This window comes from Pholis gunnellus (assembly GCF_910591455.1).
Source record: "Pholis gunnellus genome assembly, chromosome: 13".
In the NCBI taxonomy this organism is placed as follows: Eukaryota; Metazoa; Chordata; class Actinopteri; order Perciformes; family Pholidae; genus Pholis; species Pholis gunnellus.
Genome location: NC_136540.1, coordinates 23,447,252 through 23,467,782, shown reverse-complemented (window position 1 = coordinate 23,467,782; position 20,531 = coordinate 23,447,252). Strand labels below are relative to the sequence as shown.

Genomic DNA, 20,531 nt, shown 5'->3' with positions numbered 1-20,531 from the left:
TCTTTATCTATGTTAAAGAATAAGAGTTGGTCGTCTAGAAGTTCTGAAGTACTTTTAGCATTCCTCATTTAAACTAGTAACAGAAAGCTGCTGGCGAACTGCAAAACACATAATAAAAATGAGAAAAGTGTCTGATGACAAAATTGTGTTAAAATCCCACAAATCCACTGAGATGTCAAATATGAAGGAATCTGTTTGATGCTAATTGTTGTGGACTCAAATGATCTGATCGGATGACGGCAGAGATTGATGGACTTTATTTAACTTTGAGAAGAGCAGGAGTTGGTGGTGAACGTGAAGGATGAGTACTAACAGCAACTACTCTGCACACAAATTGTCTATGATTAAACTACATTACGAACTGTATTGCATATAAATATTAAACCACCTGTAGTCAACTACTGTTGCAAACATACTCCCATTGGCCCAGCTTTATTTATTTATTCATATTCATTCATTTATTTTTCTTGTTACCCTTGTATGTGCTTACATCATGGACTGTAAATAAGAATTGCTTGTACATGGACCCCTAAATCATGTAAATGTCGCCTGGTTAAACTGCAAACACTGGTCGCAGTTGTAGTTATTCGGTCCCAACAAAGTCTCACAAAGATAAACCTTCGCCATGGCCACCGACATGACATTATGTGTATTTGCACGGCTTGAAAATTGAATCCAGTTATAAGCAGCTGTTATAGACTATAAACGGGGCAATACAACTTTAACAGGCTGCCGCGCGCTCCCGCGAACGGCAATCACTTTTTGGCACGAGGGCCGAGCCAGTATTCGTGGAATCCTATTTAGGTTCAAACTTTCAAACCAGAGAGGAAAAAAACGTGTGGATGAGAGAACGTACTCTTCTCCCACTCTCGTGCTTAGTTTAAGACACTCCATTGGTCAACCCTCTTGTCTCGCGATACTAGTGTAACCAACCGCAGCGCAGCAACCCCAAGTTAAATCGAATGTTTTTCTTCTGCCGGCTGGTTAGCGGCGTATTTTGCTCTAGAGTTGTGCTGCTTGGATGGACTCTCTCCTCGTACTGTAACTTACTACTACGTCGGCAGCAAGGTACGTTATCGGTTCTAACTTTACTTAAATATAGCGTTAGGTATAGATACAGCGAGTATACGGGGCTCGTTCTCTCGTGACATTGTATATTGTATTTGTTCGCCTTTCAGAAATCTCCATTGATTTAACCTGGTCGAGAGTTAACCATGGACAACGTCGCAGTTTCAAGACGAAACCACACCTTTAAGAAAGTAAGTTAGTTACGCCAATGAATATCGTATGAAATACTACTACGTGCAGTTTATTTTAACCCACGTTGTAATTGTTTTAGGGAAACAAGGAAAATGCTCAGCCTGCATATGGAAGCAAGTCCTTCATCAGAAGAGACAAAATGTCCGCTGCTCCCTTCCAACTGACAAACAATACAAATGAGGACCAACGGTCAACATCTGGTGAGGCTCTGAAAAAGGCAAAGACTGTGCAGAAAGAGGGGAAAGGAGCTGCTGCTGCTGCTTTTGATGTCAAACCACGTCAAACACACAGCCGGGCTTTCCTCACCGAACAGGTTGTGAAACACAAAAAAATAGTTGCAGAAGCTCCAAAGCCACCGGCCCCTGGTCCGTCATCAAAATCCGCTCTCGGCATGTACAAAGGCAAGATTGTCCAGTCAAAAATTGGATCCATTTGGAAGTCAACCGCCACTGTGGGCGGGGCAGACCCCAAACCATCAGCACCCAAAACAGGGGGTCAAAGGGTCGGAAATGAGATGAAAAGAAGGTCCAAATCGGTTGCTGACCTGCCTGGACGCGGCGCATGGAAACCTGTGCAGACAAGGTCCAAGTCAGTGACGGATAGACCGGCTCAGGTGACCAAGCCTGCTGTCGTCAGCCGTCCTGCTGGATTCTACTCTGCTCGCCCTCCTGTCAGGACCGTCCCGACGACACTAGCCGGCACCAGCTCCAGAAACGCCAAAGTGGCTCCCACCAAGGGAAGTGGGGCTCACCACTCAAAGCCAAAGATTCCAGTGACAAACCTGCAGGTCAACAAACCTCCTGTCTCAAGTGCCCTCAGTCAGTACAGATATACCATGGAGACTGCCGAGGAGAGAAGGTAACGCCTTCACCCACATTCACACACTTGTTGACGTTTTCTTTGGTGCTACTGTGCATCAGAAATGTTAAAAACAATATTGTTGTGTTCCCTCCTGCAGGGCGAAACTGTCTGCGTGGCAATCCTCCAAGGGCAAGACCTTCAAGAGACCGGCCATGACGACCGCAGAACCCTCTAAGACCAGAGTCTCTGCGAAACCTGCAGCGGATCTCAAGCCTCAGCCTCAGCCGGCTATACAGTGCAACCCCGAACCCAGACTGGAAGCCCGCAAGCCAGACTCTGAGGGATCGGTGTTAAAAACGCACAGCCGAACCCCGCTGATCATAAACACCTCTCTGGACCTGCTCGAAAACTCTGACGTTGACCCGCAGGACAGCGTGGATGATGTAAGGAGACATGCAGTGTTTCAGTTGCTGTTGTTAGATATTACAGTGTTAAACAATGATCTTTTCTTTGTTTCATTCTGACAGATTGTTGTAAACCTGTGTGATGCTTTGGAAGCCATGGAGACGCCCTCTAGATATGATGGTAAGTCCACCAGTATTCACCATGATTTTGTTTTTGAAGTTTAGAGTGGTGTTCATCCACTCGGGTCACTGGGTGAATGTATTCTGACTGCCGTTGTTGTAACATGACTCTCACACAAACGCATGTCATTTGTGTCCATTAGAGATTTCACGGGGGACGGATGTGCACAAAGAAGACCAGAAGGAGGCGATGCCTGGGGATGTCGAGCAAGTGAAGGACGGAGTAGAAGAAAGTGAGGAAGATGAGGAAGGAGAAAGTGACGAAGAGTGTGTGATGGAGACTACGCCACCGATAGAGAATGGTTCAGTAATAAAGTACAGTGTGAAGACCACTCCATACCTGCAAAGGTGAGTACTTTTTTTACATCTGCAATCCTTTCAATCAGCTGTTTATTTAGACGATTGCAAAGTTCTTTCTCTTCCCTTGTGACTGAAGTATTATTTCCTTCAAATATTCCTCGTTTAGTGTCAAGAAGACCATTGAAGAGGAGGCCAGCATGAGCCGGTCCAGGGGAAAGAACAACATCAAAGATCTGAAGTTCCTCACACCGGTTCGCCGTTCCTGCCGCATCGTGCAGAAAGCCTCCCGCCTGCCGCCGATGCTGGTTGATCCGGACCCTTGTGTGTCGTCGCTGGCCGAGCTGCTGAAGCTGGATGACGATTCCAACGCCTACATCTACAGAAAAAACCACTCCTTTCCTAAAGATCTGCCAAATCAGACTCCTAGGGGCTCTGGAAATGTGTGATGTGCAATTTAAAAAAAACAAACTTAAATGTATGGGACTGGAGCTAATGGACACTTTATACTGATGTTTTTAATAATCAAAATACATGTTATCGTAATGGGAGGGAAACATTCCTAATGGTTTTTCATATGAATTAGACTATCCCCTAACATATTGTTCATTTTAATATAAGTTGACATGTATTGCCAAGTGCACTACAATAAAAGAATATTGCTTTGTTTTTACTCTCGAAATCTTCAAAGTCTTGAATGCATCTTTATCCTCCAGCCTACATGCTGTGAGACTAAAGTGTTAACATCATCAAGCTCATTTTGGGAGCACATTGAGCTTCGAACCACATACTGCAGGCTGAATTAAGCAAATCATTGCTCAGTAATGACATCAGAAACAGGAAAAACAGGCACTGGATTCTGAAAGTTACATCTTTGATTCAACTAACCGATGAATTCCTAAATGGAATGACTTAACAAGTTATCCTTTGTCACCATCTGGGGTCTCCTCTAGATTCCAAGGGTTAATCCCAATGTCCCCCTGAACCCTCAGGGACTTCGTGACATCGCCTGTTAAATGGTTTAGTGAGAGACTGAAGGCTTGAAATGGTGTCAATAGGAACGGAACAGCACTTTGCTGCAACAGATCACGTTACCATGACGTCAAATGATGTGGGTACTTTATGCTTTTTACTTCCTAATTTGAATGACCGCTTCAATGACTAAACTCAATATTTGACAAATATCCTGATTTCATGCGTTTTGTTTAATCTTTCATGTTTGTAACTGACAGGCTGAACACCCGTGCAATCGTCTGTTTAGCGCCCCATTGTAATGAATGCATCTAATGTTGACTTATGGAACGTGTTCATAAAGGGCTCAATGTTTGAGAGAGAGCCCTCAAACTATTTAACAAGTGTGGATAGAACTAAACCCCTAAAGTGTGGAGATTGGGCCATGAACTGCTCTCACTAGTCTCATAATAAATTGTATCAATGTTTTCTGTGCAGAGGTGTTAAAAAAAGAGAGACACCATCATGTTTAATCCCACTTTAATAGACCACATTGTAAAAACCCAAAGCACTTTCTTTTGACCGCTTCACGGCGCATTACCCTTCCTGACATCAGACTGGACATTGTGACACCAGCTCCCTCTGATCTCAGATGAGGTGTTTCATTATAACAAAAGACAAAAAGAAAATCATTCACAAAACCCACCCCAAAAAAATCTCTTTGATGCAATTTTCTTCCCCCAAAACAAAAGTATAAAAAGTACTCTTTTGCCACTCATCTGCAGACCACAGGGGAAGGTGTTCAGTGCTGTGCGCTAAAAGGCTGTTTTCACCCACGTCTGAAGGTTTTATGTCCTCGAGAGACCCCGATTGTCCAGATCTTTGACCTGAAATAAAGAACGGAAAAAATTAAAATCCAATTTTCAATTCACTACATTGTAAGACCAAAGAAAGTGGTAAACTCTCACATGGCACCATGTTATTGCTTAATATTGATAAAAACAATTCATAATCCAAATAGTTGATTAGTTTTCTGTCAACTGAGTTATTGATTATAATTATTGCAGCTCTAATTCCAAGTTTAAATTGTAAAGAAATGTTGTAATTTACACTTCTGTTCTAATTTTCCCCTCAATCTGTTATTTGACTTAATCTCCTACATTGCCCCAAAGAAGTTGTTTCAGAAGATCTGACCAGCAAACCAATTTGGAGTTCCCAACATTCCTTACAGACCGATCTATAATGACGAGTCGGCCATTTTTACCTTGTATATCCTAACAAGCCAGTGCTCTGTTGTGTAGGCCTCCTCCAACACATCCAGCTCGAAGTCTTTGTTCCCGATCTCAGCGTTCCTCACTCGGTCATAACCAGGTGGTCGCTCTGCAGAGAAGAGCAGTAAGATCATCAGAATTACAGTACAAAAGGCTGCAGTTTCATATTAGCGTGAAACTCTCCACGTTTTGACAAAGTATTATCACACTAGAGTTGCTGTAGAGTTACTCACTGGCCTCTGTGTAGACCTGGCCGAAGCGGTAGTAGCACATCTTGTACATGAGGCAGTTGAGCAGGACGGGCGAGCCCTCGCGGTCCACTCTGAACTCTCCGGTGGGAGTGTAGTAGTCGTGCTCCTTGATGTGTTTGCCCGTGTCCGTGCTCCCGCCGATACGGACCATCCACAGAAACTTGTTGATGTCTGAGGAGAGCGGATGGATGAATTAAGAGCTTTATCTGCGACATTCAATGACAAATATCATTACTTTATGCAAATCACTGAAAAACAACTCAAAAAACATTCATAGCACAGTTTAAGACAAACAGACTATTAAACCCGAGCCTATTAAAACCATCTCCATCAAACTTCTATCTATAGTGAGAATGTGTTTGTGTCGACACAGTGTTGCAAGTACTGTACCGGCTCTGAGCTACTGAGAAGGGTGACGTACCATCTGAAGAATAGCCCGTCAGTCCTCCGAAGATGACCAGGACATAACTGACATCCAGCTCCCTCATAATCTCGTAGGCCCTCTCCTCTGTGGACGCCATGGCCTACAGAACAAACAGCCCAGTCAGCTCAGCAGCACTCCATAAAACATGATCACCCCCTGAAGGTTACCCAGCTCACCTGTCCGACTCTGGAGATGTGCGTGTTGTTCCATGTGTTGTTGTCCACTAGAATGGTTCGATTTGCCATGGCAGTTATCTGGTAGCCATAATCCCACCATGACATGACTTTGGCATCCTGGAAACACAAAGTTACACGCTAATCGTTGAGTGGAGGTTCTTAAATGTAATGAGATGATGGTGCTTAACTCATAACTTTGTCTACAGCTCGGGATCATTCAAAACCCTAGTGAAGAACTCAATATCGATTTACTCATTCTTTATATATTTGGGTATGACTGACCTCAGGGGTGTTGTGGCGGAGCCAGTAGTAGGCCTCTCTGAAGTCATCGAAGATGATGCGGCTGCCGTCACCTCCACGGGCCGACAGGACAATTGAGGGGGAGGAGTAGGCTTCGCTGGTCACCCAGGTAGAGTGGAAGGTGTACGTAATGAGGAAGAAGGCCATGACCAGAATCATCCCACTGGCAACCTGGTAGGAATACGCAGCACAGGTTGTCGTCAGCTTTTACCTTTCTGTCCGTGGGACCATGGACATGCTTTTATTCGGACTACTGAAATAAAAGATGGTGTGTGGAATGCTTCTCTTAAGATTCTAATTGCAGGTTATCAGGAAGTACTCAGAATAGGGTTGCAAAGACCATGAATATATAAGTACAGTTTAATAGTAAAAAGGCAACATGTAGCTTTTGAACACCTTACAACATGTATTTTTTGTTAAGTATCAACTCTAACTCCCGACTTGACCAAGGCCACGACCATGGAAGTATTATGGAGAACTGGCAGCAGTGGTTTTTGTTGGGTCTGGATAAATAGTGACATCTCAATACTAGGATGATTATCGTCATCACGCATCCTGCTGGTTTGACTTGAATGATGTTTCATGTCCAAACGTGTGCACGGTCTACAAAATATCAACCGACTGCAGGTGACCACCCTCTAACAGCTATGACAAGTCCCTCGGGCCTCCTACCTCATTTTTGATGGGGTAGGTGGCGTCCTGCTGCTTCTTGTTCTTCTTGTCCGGCCGGGTGACATCCAAATTCTTCATGTATGTGATTAGCACCTGGGACACGCCGATGCCCGACAGGATGCACATGACTGGAGCCAGAACCAACATCAGACGCACCTGAGAAGGAAACGCGCAGTATATTTTATTTACTTTGTTATTAACACAAATGAGGTATAAAGTAAAGACAATAATCACTTTCTTAAACACAGGTTTTTCCATGTACTTTGTTAAATGTACTTTGTTTAATGAGAATCCTTTAGATGTGTGTGTGTGGCTCTCTACAGGACGTACCATGACAGCTGAGAAGTACATGCTGGTGACTCCATACATGATGATGAAGATCCTGGCGTCCGACAGGTTGTTGAAACAGTAATACAGACCAACTGTGAGGAAAGGGAAGGTAACCGTCAGTCAAAACCCAACTAGAACACACCAAGCTGTGTGCTGCATTTGCATGAAACCCCCGTGTTTCTCCGTGTGTTTCTGCTGAGTGGGCACTTGCCTGGGAACATGAAGACCAGCAGCTGGAGGTCAAAGTAGTACGAGGACCAGGTCGTGGGCTGGTGCTCAGAGACAGAGGCGATGATGGGAATGTTGTTCTTGGCATAGGAGGGATCCAGCAGAGAGTAGAAGCGACCCGTCCACGGAGAGATCTTACCTGAGGGAGAGATATACTTTTGGTCAGTCCAAAGCAAAATCAACTGATGATCAGTTGCTCACAAGAGGAAAGGAGAAGGAGTGGAGGAAACATGTGTTGCTAACGTATCTACTGGTGCACCTTGTCAACCCTCTTACCAGTCAGCATGAGAACAGTGCCCACAGACAGCAGGACGAAGCCCACCAGGGAGATGACGCTCTTGAACAGCACCTCAAACTGCTGGGTATTGAGTTTGCTGCGCAGGTAGTCCACAAAGGCGTGAATCTGGCACAAGCCAAACACACCGAAGGCTGCCATGTGCTCCGACGACTGCACCGGCTGGTTTACGAGAGAAGAGAGACGTGCACACGTGTCGTAAATCCGACGACAATTTTGCGCACTCGCTTATTTTGTGCACAAAGTAGAAACATTCCAATGCACAGACTAGTGAATGAGGCCCCAATGGCTTTTGTATTGCTGAGCATCAGATTAACTCGTATAAGACGGTACATTTTCACCATACCTGGAAACCAACAAAAGAGATCTGCATGGACAGGATGGTGCCCAGGCAGTAGACTGTGCAGTAAGCCACGTAGATGCGGTGAGAGAATCGGCCTGTGATCATCAGAACCAGGACGTGGAGGGGGATGAGGTTGATGAGGAACACGTAGCCACCCCAGGAGGAGACCTAGATACACACAAAAACCATATCAGGACCTCTGTAAGCTCAAAAAATCAATTCAATAAAACACGTGCATTTTCAGTTCTCCTCACCATGTAGAAGTAGGCCAGTGCGCACACGGACGACCAGTACACCGACCCCGTTTTGACAGCCTTGATCCACATGTAATAGGTCAACAGCATGCAGAAGATGGCAATACCTGAGTAGGACAGCACAGAGGGATTTCATTAACTACCCTTTTGTTTTGTTAGATTTACATAATGTGTTATGCTCATCGCGCGCAAACCTTCATTATCATAGGAGCCAGCAACAGAACGGGAGATATAACCAGGCACCACTGCAATCATGGCGGCAGCCAGGAGTCCAGCGCCGGCATCCTACAGAGACAACAGGTGTACATGCTTATACCAGTAAAAGCATATTGAACTTGTTTTGTATTTGTGTCTTTGTTTTATTCTGCTGGGTTTCTTTCTTCTGCAAAGCACATTGAAACCTTTTGAAGAAAAGTGAAGAAAAGAGCCAAGTAAATAAAGTGTATTATTTGTACATACTAATATGATTCTAAAGGGGCACTGCACTCTACAAGATAGGATTATTTACAATCACAAGAAATACTAGGAACCCGTGAAATCAGTTGTACAACGTCTTCTGCAGCTTTGAAAGTAACATTCTTATGTAGGAGAAAATAACCCTGATGATGTAATTATTCAGAAATTTTTAGCTGAAAAAACCCCAAATATTAAACAAAAAGACCTGTGTTACCATGTGGGGGTGTGGAGTTTAAAAGATGCGGGCATTTACCAGGCAAGGAGAGCCTAACGAGGAGACTAGTGAGATGCATTGTGGGAATCGTATGATCTAGTGCTTTTGGAGTTAAGTCATACCAATAACAACAAGTCAGGATATCTCTGCTGCTTTGATATTTACCACTTTCTTTTTCAAATCGGACTCTTATGAGTCCCTTGATTTAATACAAGTGTAACGGTAAATCTCTGTAGTTCCCCTTTAAAGCAACATAGGTTTGCATTTTATTAAGAATGTATAACCTTGATAAAATTGATCGTGGTGTATCTTATTATGCGTTTTCTACCTTCAACTCCTTGGTGAAGTGGTAGGTGACTATGGTGGTGAAGGAGGAGAACAAGGGAGCCAGGAAGACACAGACATTACGGATGTCAATGGTGATATGGAAAAAATGTAGGACGTGGTACAGGACGGCAGAGGTGATCATCAGCCCTGAGAGGAGAGACAAGAGGTGTCCAAGTAAGCTTTGAACTCGTGCCAAAAAAAAAAGCAGACATGAATCTCTCTTCTGAAACGTAAATAACACTTGTACTGCACTAGTTTCGGCATCAAACAACCCAGAATAAAGTTGATATGCTCACATTCATCGTTCACATTGTACTTTTATTTAATTTGTGTCCGATTCCTACCTGGATAAATGGTACCACCAATGATCCTCCCCAGAGGATACCATGCCCTGTCGTCAAACCAGTTGTGAAACTTATAAAATCCTTCTTCTGTCAGGAAGCGGGTGGTACGGTAGTTAAAGTACCTGGAGGTGAGATGAGGGCGTAGGTGAGACATTACATAAAGAGAGGCAAAAACTAGTAACAATCCCTGGAAATAACCACGACACAAGCAGAACTTACGGATCAAACTCATGGATGACACTTTCAAACCTCAAGACGGAAAAGAGTCTGGTGGAGAATGCTGAAGAGAAAGAAAAGATCATGGATCAATGTGCTTGTTTTTAGTATTAGCCAGACCAGGCTTCTTGTGTGAAGTGGAGGACTCACAGAGGATCGCAGCCATAGACAGGATGAGCAGCTTCAGCAGCGTGTCCTGCTTCTCATAGGACAAACGGAGGAAGCCCAGCTTGGTCATTTTGGCGAGGTTAGGGACAGCTCACCGTACTACCTAACGGAGGAAGACAAGCACTGTAAGACACAACATTGCCTAATATAAGTAAATAACCATCTTTTAAATGACCTGCTTTAAGCAAGTCAGATAACTGTTACTCATGAAATCAAAGTCGTAACTGTAGGGAGTCAACATCCATCTCCAGCCCAACCAGATAAGGCCACGCACTACGAAGTGGCGTCAGGAACCAGGAAGCACCCACACTGGGAAACTTGCAGGGACTTCTGCCCGTCTTCTTCAGATTTTGTACACTTTTGCAAAGCTAAAACTCAAACTATCACGCGCAACAGAGCTCTATTGAATGCTAACTTTGAGAGTTAGCTTTTTTTTTTTTTTTTTAGTACTGGCAACCGCTCCAACATCACAGGGCAACGAAATGAAAAGCAGACAGTATTGTTTCACCGCGTTACCTACTAACATGCATTGTGTGCACGTTTACAATGAACGGAGGCATTGTTATAGCCAAGACAGCATCTTTTAGTTACTCAGCATCAGGCCGGCTAATGTTGACGGTGCTTCCATCCTGTTTAAAGTGTTTGAGTGGCTATCGAAGCTAACCTGCTAGCTACTGTATAATGAATACCCTAGCCCCGCACCTCTTCTCTGGATTATTTTGGTGGTATCAGCGACACATTCACATATGGCAGCAGGACAACAGCCTAAAATAAAAAATGGTGCACTTAAATTAGTTTCACGATTTAACGTTTTATGTTCCGCAAGACTCACCCGCTCCGTTCCTGTTACTCATACACTATTCACACACAACCTTCACCATGTACTAACCCCGCCCTCACAACGCTATACTGCGCGTTTATTGGTTGAGCGTCACTCAACGGTAATCCCACTTGAATTTGATTGGTTCTCTGGCTGTCATTCAAATTTGGTTTCCTACCTTGCCGCTGTCCTGTAGTGACGTGTCCTTAGTGAGTAGAACAAACGTGTCGTCCCCTAGTGGTGACAAATTCTCAAGATACTGCTAAAATAATAAATCAGCGGCGCAACCAAAGCCTAAAATAGAAAATATCAATTGTTAACAACTATATGGCAACACACCATTAATAATTCGTTTACAATCTGGAAGCTGTCACTTTCTCCTTGAGTTCAGATCAGATGGCTTCCCTTAGTGCAGTAAAAATTCAAATAAATCTGTTTAACAATTATGCAGATGTCCTGCTTCTTAACAAATAGCATGTAGCAAACTCACCATATCTGCATATTTTCACCCTGCTCCATTACTATACTGAATGGCACACATTTATTTAAAATTAGTGGAAAACAACATGTACTTTCCTCTGCATTTAAAACATTACAATACTTTATGTTTATTAATAGCTTTTCAGTGTGAGTACTAACTTTGGTGAGATCTCAAACCAACTCTAACTGCCCCCCCCCCCCCCCCCCCCAAACTGTCCCACCTTCCACCTCATCTTTTCACTGTTGAGTTTGAATGTCCTGTCTACTCCTCACCATGGTATCAAAAGCCCCAAAAAGAGTGATCAAAATATTGAATACTGACCAATTTTATTGAAATTAGACGTATTACTTTTACAAAACCTCACTCACATACATCAGTCTGCACAAACACTATGCTCTTCTTACAATAATTGCACATCGTTTTTCAAAAATCATGGCCCCTCCCCATGGCCATGAGCTGTGATGAGTGAGAGAAAGCTCGGTGACTGAGTGGCTGCGTGGTGGTGGGCTTCTGGTTGAACATTCGGGGTGTATTAATATTATGTACAGCACAGAAATCGAACAGCCCGATGATCCGTAGGGACCGATTATATTTGCTTCAGCTCTCTAGGGGGGAAACTATGAGCAAGCGGGTCAAGGCTGATCACCCATTTGTTAAGATAAAAAGAGGTTAACTATCCTTCCATTATTACAGAGCTTAGCATTGTAGTGGTTGAAGTGAAATAAACAGAACATAGAAGCAACAGTTTGGCAGTGTCATCTCTCCTATCACCCACTCGACTCACAGACTGAAAACGCTCTGGCAGCTTTTCCTTTGCTGGCGTCACCTCGTGATTTGCAACATGCACATCTCATCGGACGGTAGAGATTCAATTTGTGATGAGACACCAAGTTAACCGTCAGTCAACACACAACAAGAGTGACTTTGTTACTTGGTTTCCATGACTAAGGTCACCAATCCTTTCTTATAGCAGCTCCTGAACTGGTTTGTAAATTCTACTAAAAACAAAAGCTCTTACAGGATAAAAAAGCCTTTTTTTTTACTTTACAAGAGTATTTCTGGAACAGCGAGGACACCATCATTTGACATAAAAGCATGTGCAACTAAACATTCAACCTGCGAGGAAGGAATGTGACTTGCAACATGACGCACACATGTACTGTGGGTACAACAAGACTGTGCTTTGCTTCTGAATACAAACAAGCCCCTTCAGTTAAAAAAGTCCTTTCCTCACACGTTTGCTCAAACATATTAAAACTAAACGATTTCTTGTGCTGTAATTTACTAACGGAGAGTCACTCAAATGGCACATTATACAAAAAAAAAACAAAAAAAAAACAATGACAGAAAATTCAAAAGAGAAAACAAGTCAAGAGCGGAGTCTATAATGTGTTTTGAGTGTGAGGCACGGGGCAGTCGATTTTTTGTGTCACGCTGAAAATGTGTCTGGTGGGCTCTGCAAACGAATACCCAAAGGGATAGAGATTAGATACAAAAAAACATGTAAACCCTTTGTCCTACACCACATATCTTCAATTAAGGAAATCCACCTGGAAGAATCACTTTTTTCACACTGCTTTCACACACGGGGCTTTTCCTATCTCCTTCAAGTGGATCCATCATTGGGTGGGGAGAGGTCTCTGGCGGGTCGGTGAGGTGTGGGGGGATGACAGCCTCTCTGAGGAGGTGGACGATGTCAGGGAGGACTGCAGGTGCACCGTCTTGTGGAAAAGCTTGTTGCTGATCAGAACGACCAGGGAGAAGAGACGTAGCTGGAAGTGGCTGAAAGAGTGGGAAAACCCATAATGTGATCAGTGGCTCATGCATGACAAGAAACTTTTTATTTTTTTATAAAAAGGAAAATTGTCTTTATTTCCCACTCACTACAGCTTTGATGGCGTCTTGGCCTCATTAGCGCTGATGATGAATAGAGGGAAGAGGATGGAGAACAAGCAGCCACTAGGGAGAGAATAAAGAACATAAACATTGCATACAGTATTTTGTTATGTATTCTGTTCCCAATGGTCAAGAATGAACTTCCAAATTAGGAAAATTGCCTCTCCCTCATTATTCGTCTTGTGACTGAAGGCACAGACATAAAAACTGCATAGGAATATTGAACAAAAAATAAGTTCACAAAAAATGCAATTTCTAGGTCTGTCGAAATATTCATGGCCACATCTTGATGAATTATGCTAAACATATTTTAGAGTTTTCAAGAGTTAAAAAAAGTACAGTAGATCATAAAGTAACCAGAGAACTGTTTCTATGATGGTGATGTGTTAAAACATCTGTAGGAGAGCTGGAGAATGGACCCATCATACACAATCACAAACCTAATGATTATCTTCATAATCAATTAACATTTGGGTTATTTTATTATTATAAAGGCTAAATAATACACATAACAAACCCAACACTATGATGACATGACAATAGAACCTCACAAAACCATTGGACAAAATTAAACAATAATAAGTTCAGAGATCAAATGAAATGAACAGGATCCTTTCAGTAATTCAAATAATTAGGTTGACAGTACTGATACATTTAGAAACAGAAATATACATAGTAAAGGTAGAGAGTTTATATTGTGTTTTATACAGTCTCATTCTTGCATCCTCTGCATTTCATCTTGTGTTTTCTCAAAAATAAATGAGCTTTGGACTGTATTCTTTGTTTTTAAGAAACTTCAAAATATGAAATTGATCTTGTCAGAAGGAACTGTATGAGGGGAAAGCAGTCAGGCCTCCACTGAGTCTTACCTGATGATGTATGAGGAGGGCAGGGCGGTCAGCAGAGCCATGGGCAACCCAAAGCCAAAGTAATAGGGCCAGTTCCTCTCGATATTGGACAGCCGTTGGTGCATCTCAATGCCTTAAACAAACAATAACGGTCTCAGTTTTCTTTGAGCTCTCCATTCGATGGAGATGATCTGGGTGTAGAATGGACTGTGAGTATCTCACCGTGGTTGAACCAGCGATACTCAAAGCAGTACAGGGAGTAGAGCAGCGACATGTGGAGGAGGCTAACCATCTGTCCAATGGCATCGATGGGGAAGAGGCTAACAATCATGCCCTAGAGGACCATGAGAACACACAACACAATGACATTCACCAGGAGGAGAGACATGTTCATGCTTTAGCTTAGAGAGTAGAGATTTAGATTTTTGTACTATTTGTTAGGAATGAATCCAGATCAGTTGTGGTGCAAAATGTGGTTTGGAATCGTTTGCCTGACATGCTGGAGAACTCTGGTTCATGAACGGCATGACTTTGTCGGTCACAAAAGCGATAACAATTGCACACTGAGCCAACATTTGGTGAATCTGAGCCTAAAGTGACAACAACTTTACTCCCAAAACTCAACTCCAACACTGTGAGACGACTGGAGAGCATCAGATGCAGAAGTTGTGGGTGAATGCACTATGGTGTGATTTTATAGCGCTGATGAACAGAGAAGCACCAACGGGGACGTTATTTTTAAAAGGAAGACAAACCAAAGTATCAGTCTACATAACATGTACCTGAATGAGGAAGAGTGCCTGGAGAAGAAGGTTGAAGAGCATGTCTGCGATGATCTTACTGACGCTGGGGAACGGCTGCGCTTTACATCCAGACACTTCAAATGCTAAGTCGGCTATATCCTGCAAGAGAGAACAACAGCCTGATATCTACACCTGTGTCAACAAAGCATATGAAACAAAACGCAGCGTTATAAACATCAAGATTTGGGACGCAGTCCTCTCACATATGTTCCATTTACTACGTTAACTTACGTTTTCCAACAACCTGCGTCAGCTTGAGTTTCAGGCCAATTCAAAGACTGTGTATGCCTTGTTGTGTCATATAAAAAATAAGCTCCAGTGATGCCTCATTGTCTCATACCTTGTTTTCATCACATTTCCAGCAGCTGAAAGGTGTTTATTGTGAGTCACAGGGCTCCAGTTTAATGGTGTGACTCCTCTCATCTCTGAAAACCTAGATCTATGGCAAGAGGATATTTCTGTTTTTTTGTTTATTGTTGATAAAGGATCAGTTTGGAAATATCACAGGAAGAATGGACTTGCTCACAAAGTATGGGAAAGGCAGAGCTGGTTTTATGAATCCCAGCAATTTTGATAATACGGCCCATTTGTAAGGTAAGCTGTGTTTTACTGCAACCAAAGAGAGGTCGAAACCCCGGCAACAGTTGTAGTTGAGTTTTGACCTCTTCAGACTTCTTCTCTTCTCCATGCACCTTGGAAGGAGGACTTCCACTTTGCTTCTACTCTATTCCAAAAACTCACAATCCGGTGACAATAACAGCATGTTATAGGATGCAACTTTGTGGATATGGCGTGTCAGACTATGTGATGGAATCTATGCGTAGATCACATCATTACAGCCTAGCGAAGCAGCAGGGACTGACCTGGAACCAGATGGCGTTGACTATCTTGCTGAGGACGAACAGAGGGAGAACCCAGAGAGCGCTGAAGACGGAGGTCAGGATGAACTCTAACCAGGACCACACACTGCCATGGAGGGAGGGGTCACCTGGAGCGAAAACAGACTGTTGACTGACTGGTTCCTACCGAGAGCCAGATTCACTAGCAGCCATACATACCGATGATTTTTGCTGTGAGAGTCTGCAGCAGTGGGATAAACACCCGGTAGAAGAGAAACAGACTGAGCTGGAGAGAGAAATGACACACAACAGGGTTGACATTTTAAGATTGTTTTGGAGGGGGGGCTGCAGAGAGCACCCAAACAATAAGGAAGAGTCATTTTAACACACAACATGGGTGTAGCCGAGTTGGTTATCTTCAGCTGACATTTACACGGGGGACTTTAGTTCTAAGTTTACAGAAGTTAAAAGATAAGTTGGGGACATGTTGCACGTTGTAATGTTGTCAGTAGTGCGTGAGACGAGGATGTACTGTAACAGTAAGTTCAATATCTCACCCAGAACACTCCTCCATTCCAGGCACAGCACTGAAAAATCCTGCTGGCTACTTTGGGGTCACTGAAAGAGAAAATATAAAATAACATCAACGTGCATCACTGTTGAATATTATATGTGTAGTTTGGTTTTACTTTTCTCCCTTAACGGATGCTGTAAACACGTCTCCGTTTGCAGACTGAAGGTATTTGGAACAGTGGAATTTGATCAACTTCAATTGAACAACATGTTGTATTTACACATTTTCATTATAAACAGTGACATGAGCATACAGAGAAAATTCCAACCCCTTCTTGTTTTTGCGTGCAAAGAGCCACGTTGACCTGAGTTCAGCGCTTACTTTCAAGCCGTGTAAACTCCTGCTCTTTAGCGAGGAATGCCAGAAAAACCTCTTGTCTCAAGATAAATATGCCATTTGACTGGTGGAACTAGTAGTAACCGCATACAGGAAGTGCTCCTGAGATTATCATGTCAGGAGGAGTTGCAACTTTCCAACGTTTTTAGAAGAGCTGCTTTAAATCCCACAAACAGCAATGCTGTACGCAGACACATAAAACAATATCTATGAGCATATCTGACTCTGGCCGAGGAAGGAAATCAGTAGCAGTGCAACCAGAATGTGCAGCTTCTTCTTTGGCCTACTTGTCTGGTTTGCGCTCCTCACTCTGTGCCCGTCTCTGTGCCAGGGCCCCGCTGGCCCTTCTCCTCCGCTGCTCTTCCCTTTTCTGCTGGATGCGGGCATCCAGCTTGGAGATTGTTCCAATCCCCAATATGGAGTCCTTGATCCCCTGCAGAAGCCAGAGCGAGAGAGAATACACATACAGTGATTGTTTCTAACTTGTACAAATGGCCACTGTGATGATGGAGCTTTGCAATGTCTCCTATTGACAATATTTTAAAACTTGGTTTCGAGGATGTTTTATGTCATGAATTGACCCAGAATTATATTGCTTTCTTACTTAGTGCTATTAAAACCACACATATGTTCTGCTGTCTGCAGATGACTAGTTATAACTGAATGTATTTTAGGGTCAGAAAGATTTCACGACAGGTCGACATCAATAATTGAAGAGATTATTGAGATTCAACTCTTTTTATTGTTATGAAATGTTATTTATGCTTTAACAGGACAAAATGCTGGTTTTATTTCATCATGGTATTTCCCCCAATAAAACTATTTCTCAGGGTCACTCTTTATTTCACACTTTTCATGACAGTGGTGTTGTCACCGCCCTCTCACCTTTCAGCCAATCCCTGGCCTCTTAAGCAACTAGCTCACCAACTGCTGCCCGTTTAGCAAACAGAGGCAGAAACTAACATCTGTTCTTATTGATTTAGCTTGACAAGGCTGGGCGTCATCTCACCTAGCTGGCTATAGCTGTGAGCTTGGTTGAAATGACATGTTTTAGCAGCAGCAGCTACTGTTGAACTGGATTACTTAGGTTAGTTACCTTTATGATAATGTATTTCATTACGTCTTCTTTATTTATTTAATATTGAACACAACATATGATGGCTCCACAAAGTCTATTCTGCTATAGGCAGGTAGCAGAAGGACACATTCATGGGATAACAAGATAATCTCTGTGGATTCCACAACAAATATATGACATGATAGTCTTCATCGGGGTAGCATTTACATCAGGGTTATTGTATAAAACGGATTTATAATGTTGCTTTAGTTGTGTTCACCCCCTTTAAATGTGGACATATGCCACCTGTGTTGTTGGACTGCATGAGGATTAAATGTTTTTGGAACAATATATTAAAAAACACAGAATACATCATTTTCCAGCATCTTTCTGAGTTAGATTTGTCAGTGGATACATGTCCTACAAACAGACTACACTCACTACTTACTTTATTAGGTATACCTGTACAGTCTAATGCAATTAGACTCCACATACCTGCCTTCAATTTTCATGAAGCTCAACCATGTTCAGTTTTTGTTGACACTGTCAGAAATGTGATGTTTATTACTGGTGTTGTGCTGTCCTGAACTATATTCAAAGGGATCTGTAACATTGTGTCCACCCCATTCACATACATGAAGGTTGCAAAATATAATAAAACACCTTTCGATATAGGTGTACCTAATAAAGTGGCCATTGAGTGTATGTCTCTGCTATTTTAACATAACACAGAATTTTGAATTCATGGATCTGTTTCACTGTCAATGAACTACACCCTTGTGCGTCGTGTCATAGCTCATGTACACTCTGTGTGTGTGTGTGTGTGTGTGTGTGTGTGTGTGTGTGTGTGTGTGTGTGTGTGTGTGTGTGTGTCTGTGTGCTGACCGTCGCAACATTGCGGAGGAAGGCCCTGACGCTGTCTGTCATCTCTGGACCAGCTGCAGATCCATCAACTGCAGAAGGAGGGGGGGCTGGCGACCTGGTGGTCAGCGCGCATGGCAGGGAGGGGCTCACCCAGTAACCTGCCACAACCCAGAACCAAGGGATTAAAGTGAGGGCAGGAGCTAGAAATGAACAATAACCTTTACAATGCAGATCTAACCAGCACAAGACTCACTTTGGTATGCTGGGAGATACCATTTTGTTCACTTAACTTCCCCACCCATGTCAGCTTTATCCAATATCATTAGTAGAATTCAGCTCAGTCATGCTAAATAATGACTCGTCCTTTTAACTTAGCGATCTTGGCATTTCTAAATGTGGTAGTTTTTCATGCATACATGAAAATCAAAGCTTCTAGTATTACATAGTTATTATTTTACTTCAAAGAATAACTACAAAAATCCTCCTGGGTGTGACACATCTCTCTAAAAAGTATTTTCTTTGTCCTGGACACAATACTATGATGCCACGAAATATTGTTGGGGTCCTTTAAGTGCAGTTTAATGGAGATCACACAAGGAACAACAGAAAACAAACTAGTGTCCAACTTCATTAATAATGTGTTATAAAAAGAGAGGGGGGGGGGGGGTCGAACAGGATCTGAGGTTATTGACTATCCTAACTGAAATCAGGAATTCATAACTAATATTTACTTAATAAATGCTGCTTTTGTCCGTTGCTTGTTTAATACACCCATTGATGTGTCTGCTTGGTAACGTTATACAACAACAACGTCACCTCTTTCATTCTCAAACGGACTGGGTCTCGGTCGATTATACACGTGTTATAACAAGGTGGCGGTGAAAACGTTAATTCAGCCTGTTTCTCTAACAATAACGTCACTATTTGTGTAAGTTAGCCCGTTAGCAAGCTCAGGGGGTTAACGTTAGCCCAAGGAAGGTGGTAGCGAACAGTCAACGTTAAACGGCTCGTTATTGCCAGAAAATTCACGACACTTTTACATGTGAAGACACTCGTTATGTAGCTAGTCTGCTGAGCATGCTGTCTCTGGTCTCATAATCGTTTGACTTTCGTTGGTTTGTTTAGTGCTCTGCTAGCTTGTCTTTCTGTGTTGCTAGCTAACCTAACTATTAACGCTCAACAACTAATTTAACTGTGGTGTTTTTCATCAGGACAACACCTCAACAAGCGTGTAAAGTCAGACAGAGAACACGGTTCACCGCAGTATCGTCCTTACCTCATGCAACAGGCCCGGGGTTATGTTAACTTCGTTAATTCTTTCTTTTGCCCCCTTAACGTGACAACAACAACAGACACTACCAGCGGCCAGGGCCGTGCAAAACATATTGCGCAAGCTCCGACTTCTAAGGAACATGGGAATTGTAGTCCTTGTTATTGGAGGACGAAGGGAGACCAATAGAACGTCTCATTTACCTACAGTAACAAACAGGTAACTAGTGTATTGCAGAAATGATTTGAAATGTTTGTGTACGCCCTATGTGTGTATTATTTTTAATATTATTGAATATGCCTTCAGTTGAGAATATAATATATAATCAAACCTTAAGTGATACTGCATTTCTTATGCACCACCATAAATCTAGTTGCCATTTCTGATGTTAAACATCCCCTATTGTAAACTCAAGATATGTAGATAGTCTATACAAAATGTTTTCAAATAGGTTCATACTTCGATGGCCCAATATAATAAAAAATAATAGACATTATTTTCTAACCTATAAACCTTTTAAGTTTAAAAGTTATGTATTTTTAAACCAATATTTCTGTCAAGAAAATAATTCTATTGGATGA

General features: G+C 42.6%; 3 protein-coding genes across 3 annotated transcripts; 1 reads left to right on the top strand and 2 right to left on the bottom strand.

The window, feature by feature from the left end:
* Positions 1–995: 995 nt before the first annotated feature.
* On the top strand, positions 996–3,615 carry LOC306705374 (cytoskeleton-associated protein 2). The gene is made up of 7 exons (XM_079172114.1): positions 996–1,068; positions 1,179–1,259; positions 1,340–2,118; positions 2,219–2,504; positions 2,589–2,646; positions 2,789–2,993; positions 3,112–3,615. Exons 2-7 carry the CDS (start codon positions 1,215–1,217, stop codon positions 3,389–3,391), a joined length of 1,653 nt encoding a protein of 550 aa, XP_079028240.1. The 5' UTR covers positions 996–1,068; positions 1,179–1,214; the 3' UTR covers positions 3,392–3,615.
* An 801-nt stretch (positions 3,616–4,416) lies between these two features.
* Positions 4,417–11,041, bottom strand: stt3a (STT3 oligosaccharyltransferase complex catalytic subunit A). The gene is made up of 18 exons (XM_079172239.1): positions 10,995–11,041; positions 10,145–10,265; positions 9,998–10,058; positions 9,779–9,900; positions 9,436–9,581; positions 8,632–8,722; positions 8,438–8,544; positions 8,187–8,351; positions 7,822–8,002; positions 7,529–7,684; positions 7,318–7,409; positions 6,988–7,143; positions 6,298–6,486; positions 6,016–6,132; positions 5,837–5,939; positions 5,398–5,586; positions 5,158–5,273; positions 4,417–4,780 (listed from the first exon to the last, which is right to left on the bottom strand). Exons 2-18 carry the CDS (start codon positions 10,230–10,232, stop codon positions 4,742–4,744), a joined length of 2,118 nt encoding a protein of 705 aa, XP_079028365.1. The 5' UTR covers positions 10,233–10,265; positions 10,995–11,041; the 3' UTR covers positions 4,417–4,741.
* A 737-nt stretch (positions 11,042–11,778) lies between these two features.
* ei24 (EI24 autophagy associated transmembrane protein) lies at positions 11,779–20,062 on the bottom strand. Its single transcript, XM_079172309.1, has 11 exons — positions 19,957–20,062; positions 18,702–18,838; positions 17,047–17,192; positions 16,407–16,467; positions 16,069–16,135; positions 15,874–15,998; positions 14,990–15,109; positions 14,430–14,541; positions 14,229–14,340; positions 13,348–13,422; positions 11,779–13,245 (listed from the first exon to the last, which is right to left on the bottom strand). The coding sequence occupies exons 2-11, from the start codon at positions 18,741–18,743 to the stop codon at positions 13,083–13,085; spliced, it is 1,023 nt and encodes a 340-aa protein (XP_079028435.1). The 5' UTR covers positions 18,744–18,838; positions 19,957–20,062; the 3' UTR covers positions 11,779–13,082.
* Between the last annotated feature and the right edge of the window lie 469 nt (positions 20,063–20,531).

Excerpts from the sequence above, each read along its gene's own strand:
- LOC306705374 (XM_079172114.1), top strand. The coding sequence starts at position 1,215 with ATGGACAACGTCGCAGTTTCAAGACGAAACCACACCTTTAAGAAA. Across the intron at positions 2,505-2,588 it reads CGCAGGACAGCGTGGATGAT|ATTGTTGTAAACCTGTGTGA; the intron begins GTAAGGAGACAT and ends TCATTCTGACAG. Across the intron at positions 2,647-2,788 it reads GACGCCCTCTAGATATGATG|AGATTTCACGGGGGACGGAT; the intron begins GTAAGTCCACCA and ends TGTGTCCATTAG.
- stt3a (XM_079172239.1), bottom strand. The coding sequence starts at position 10,232 with ATGACCAAGCTGGGCTTCCTCCGTTTGTCCTATGAGAAGCAGGACACG. Across the intron at positions 8,352-8,437 it reads CACTGGCCTACTTCTACATG|GTCTCCTCCTGGGGTGGCTA; the intron begins GTGAGGAGAACT and ends GTGTGTATCTAG. Across the intron at positions 5,587-5,836 it reads GACGGGCTATTCTTCAGATG|ACATCAACAAGTTTCTGTGG; the intron begins GTACGTCACCCT and ends CGCTCTCCTCAG.
- ei24 (XM_079172309.1), bottom strand. The coding sequence starts at position 18,743 with ATGACAGACAGCGTCAGGGCCTTCCTCCGCAATGTTGCGACG. Across the intron at positions 17,193-18,701 it reads TCCTCCGCAATGTTGCGACG|GGGATCAAGGACTCCATATT; the intron begins GTCAGCACACAG and ends TGGCTTCTGCAG. Across the intron at positions 16,468-17,046 it reads GAGGAGCGCAAACCAGACAA|TGACCCCAAAGTAGCCAGCA; the intron begins GTAGGCCAAAGA and ends TTTCTCTTTCAG.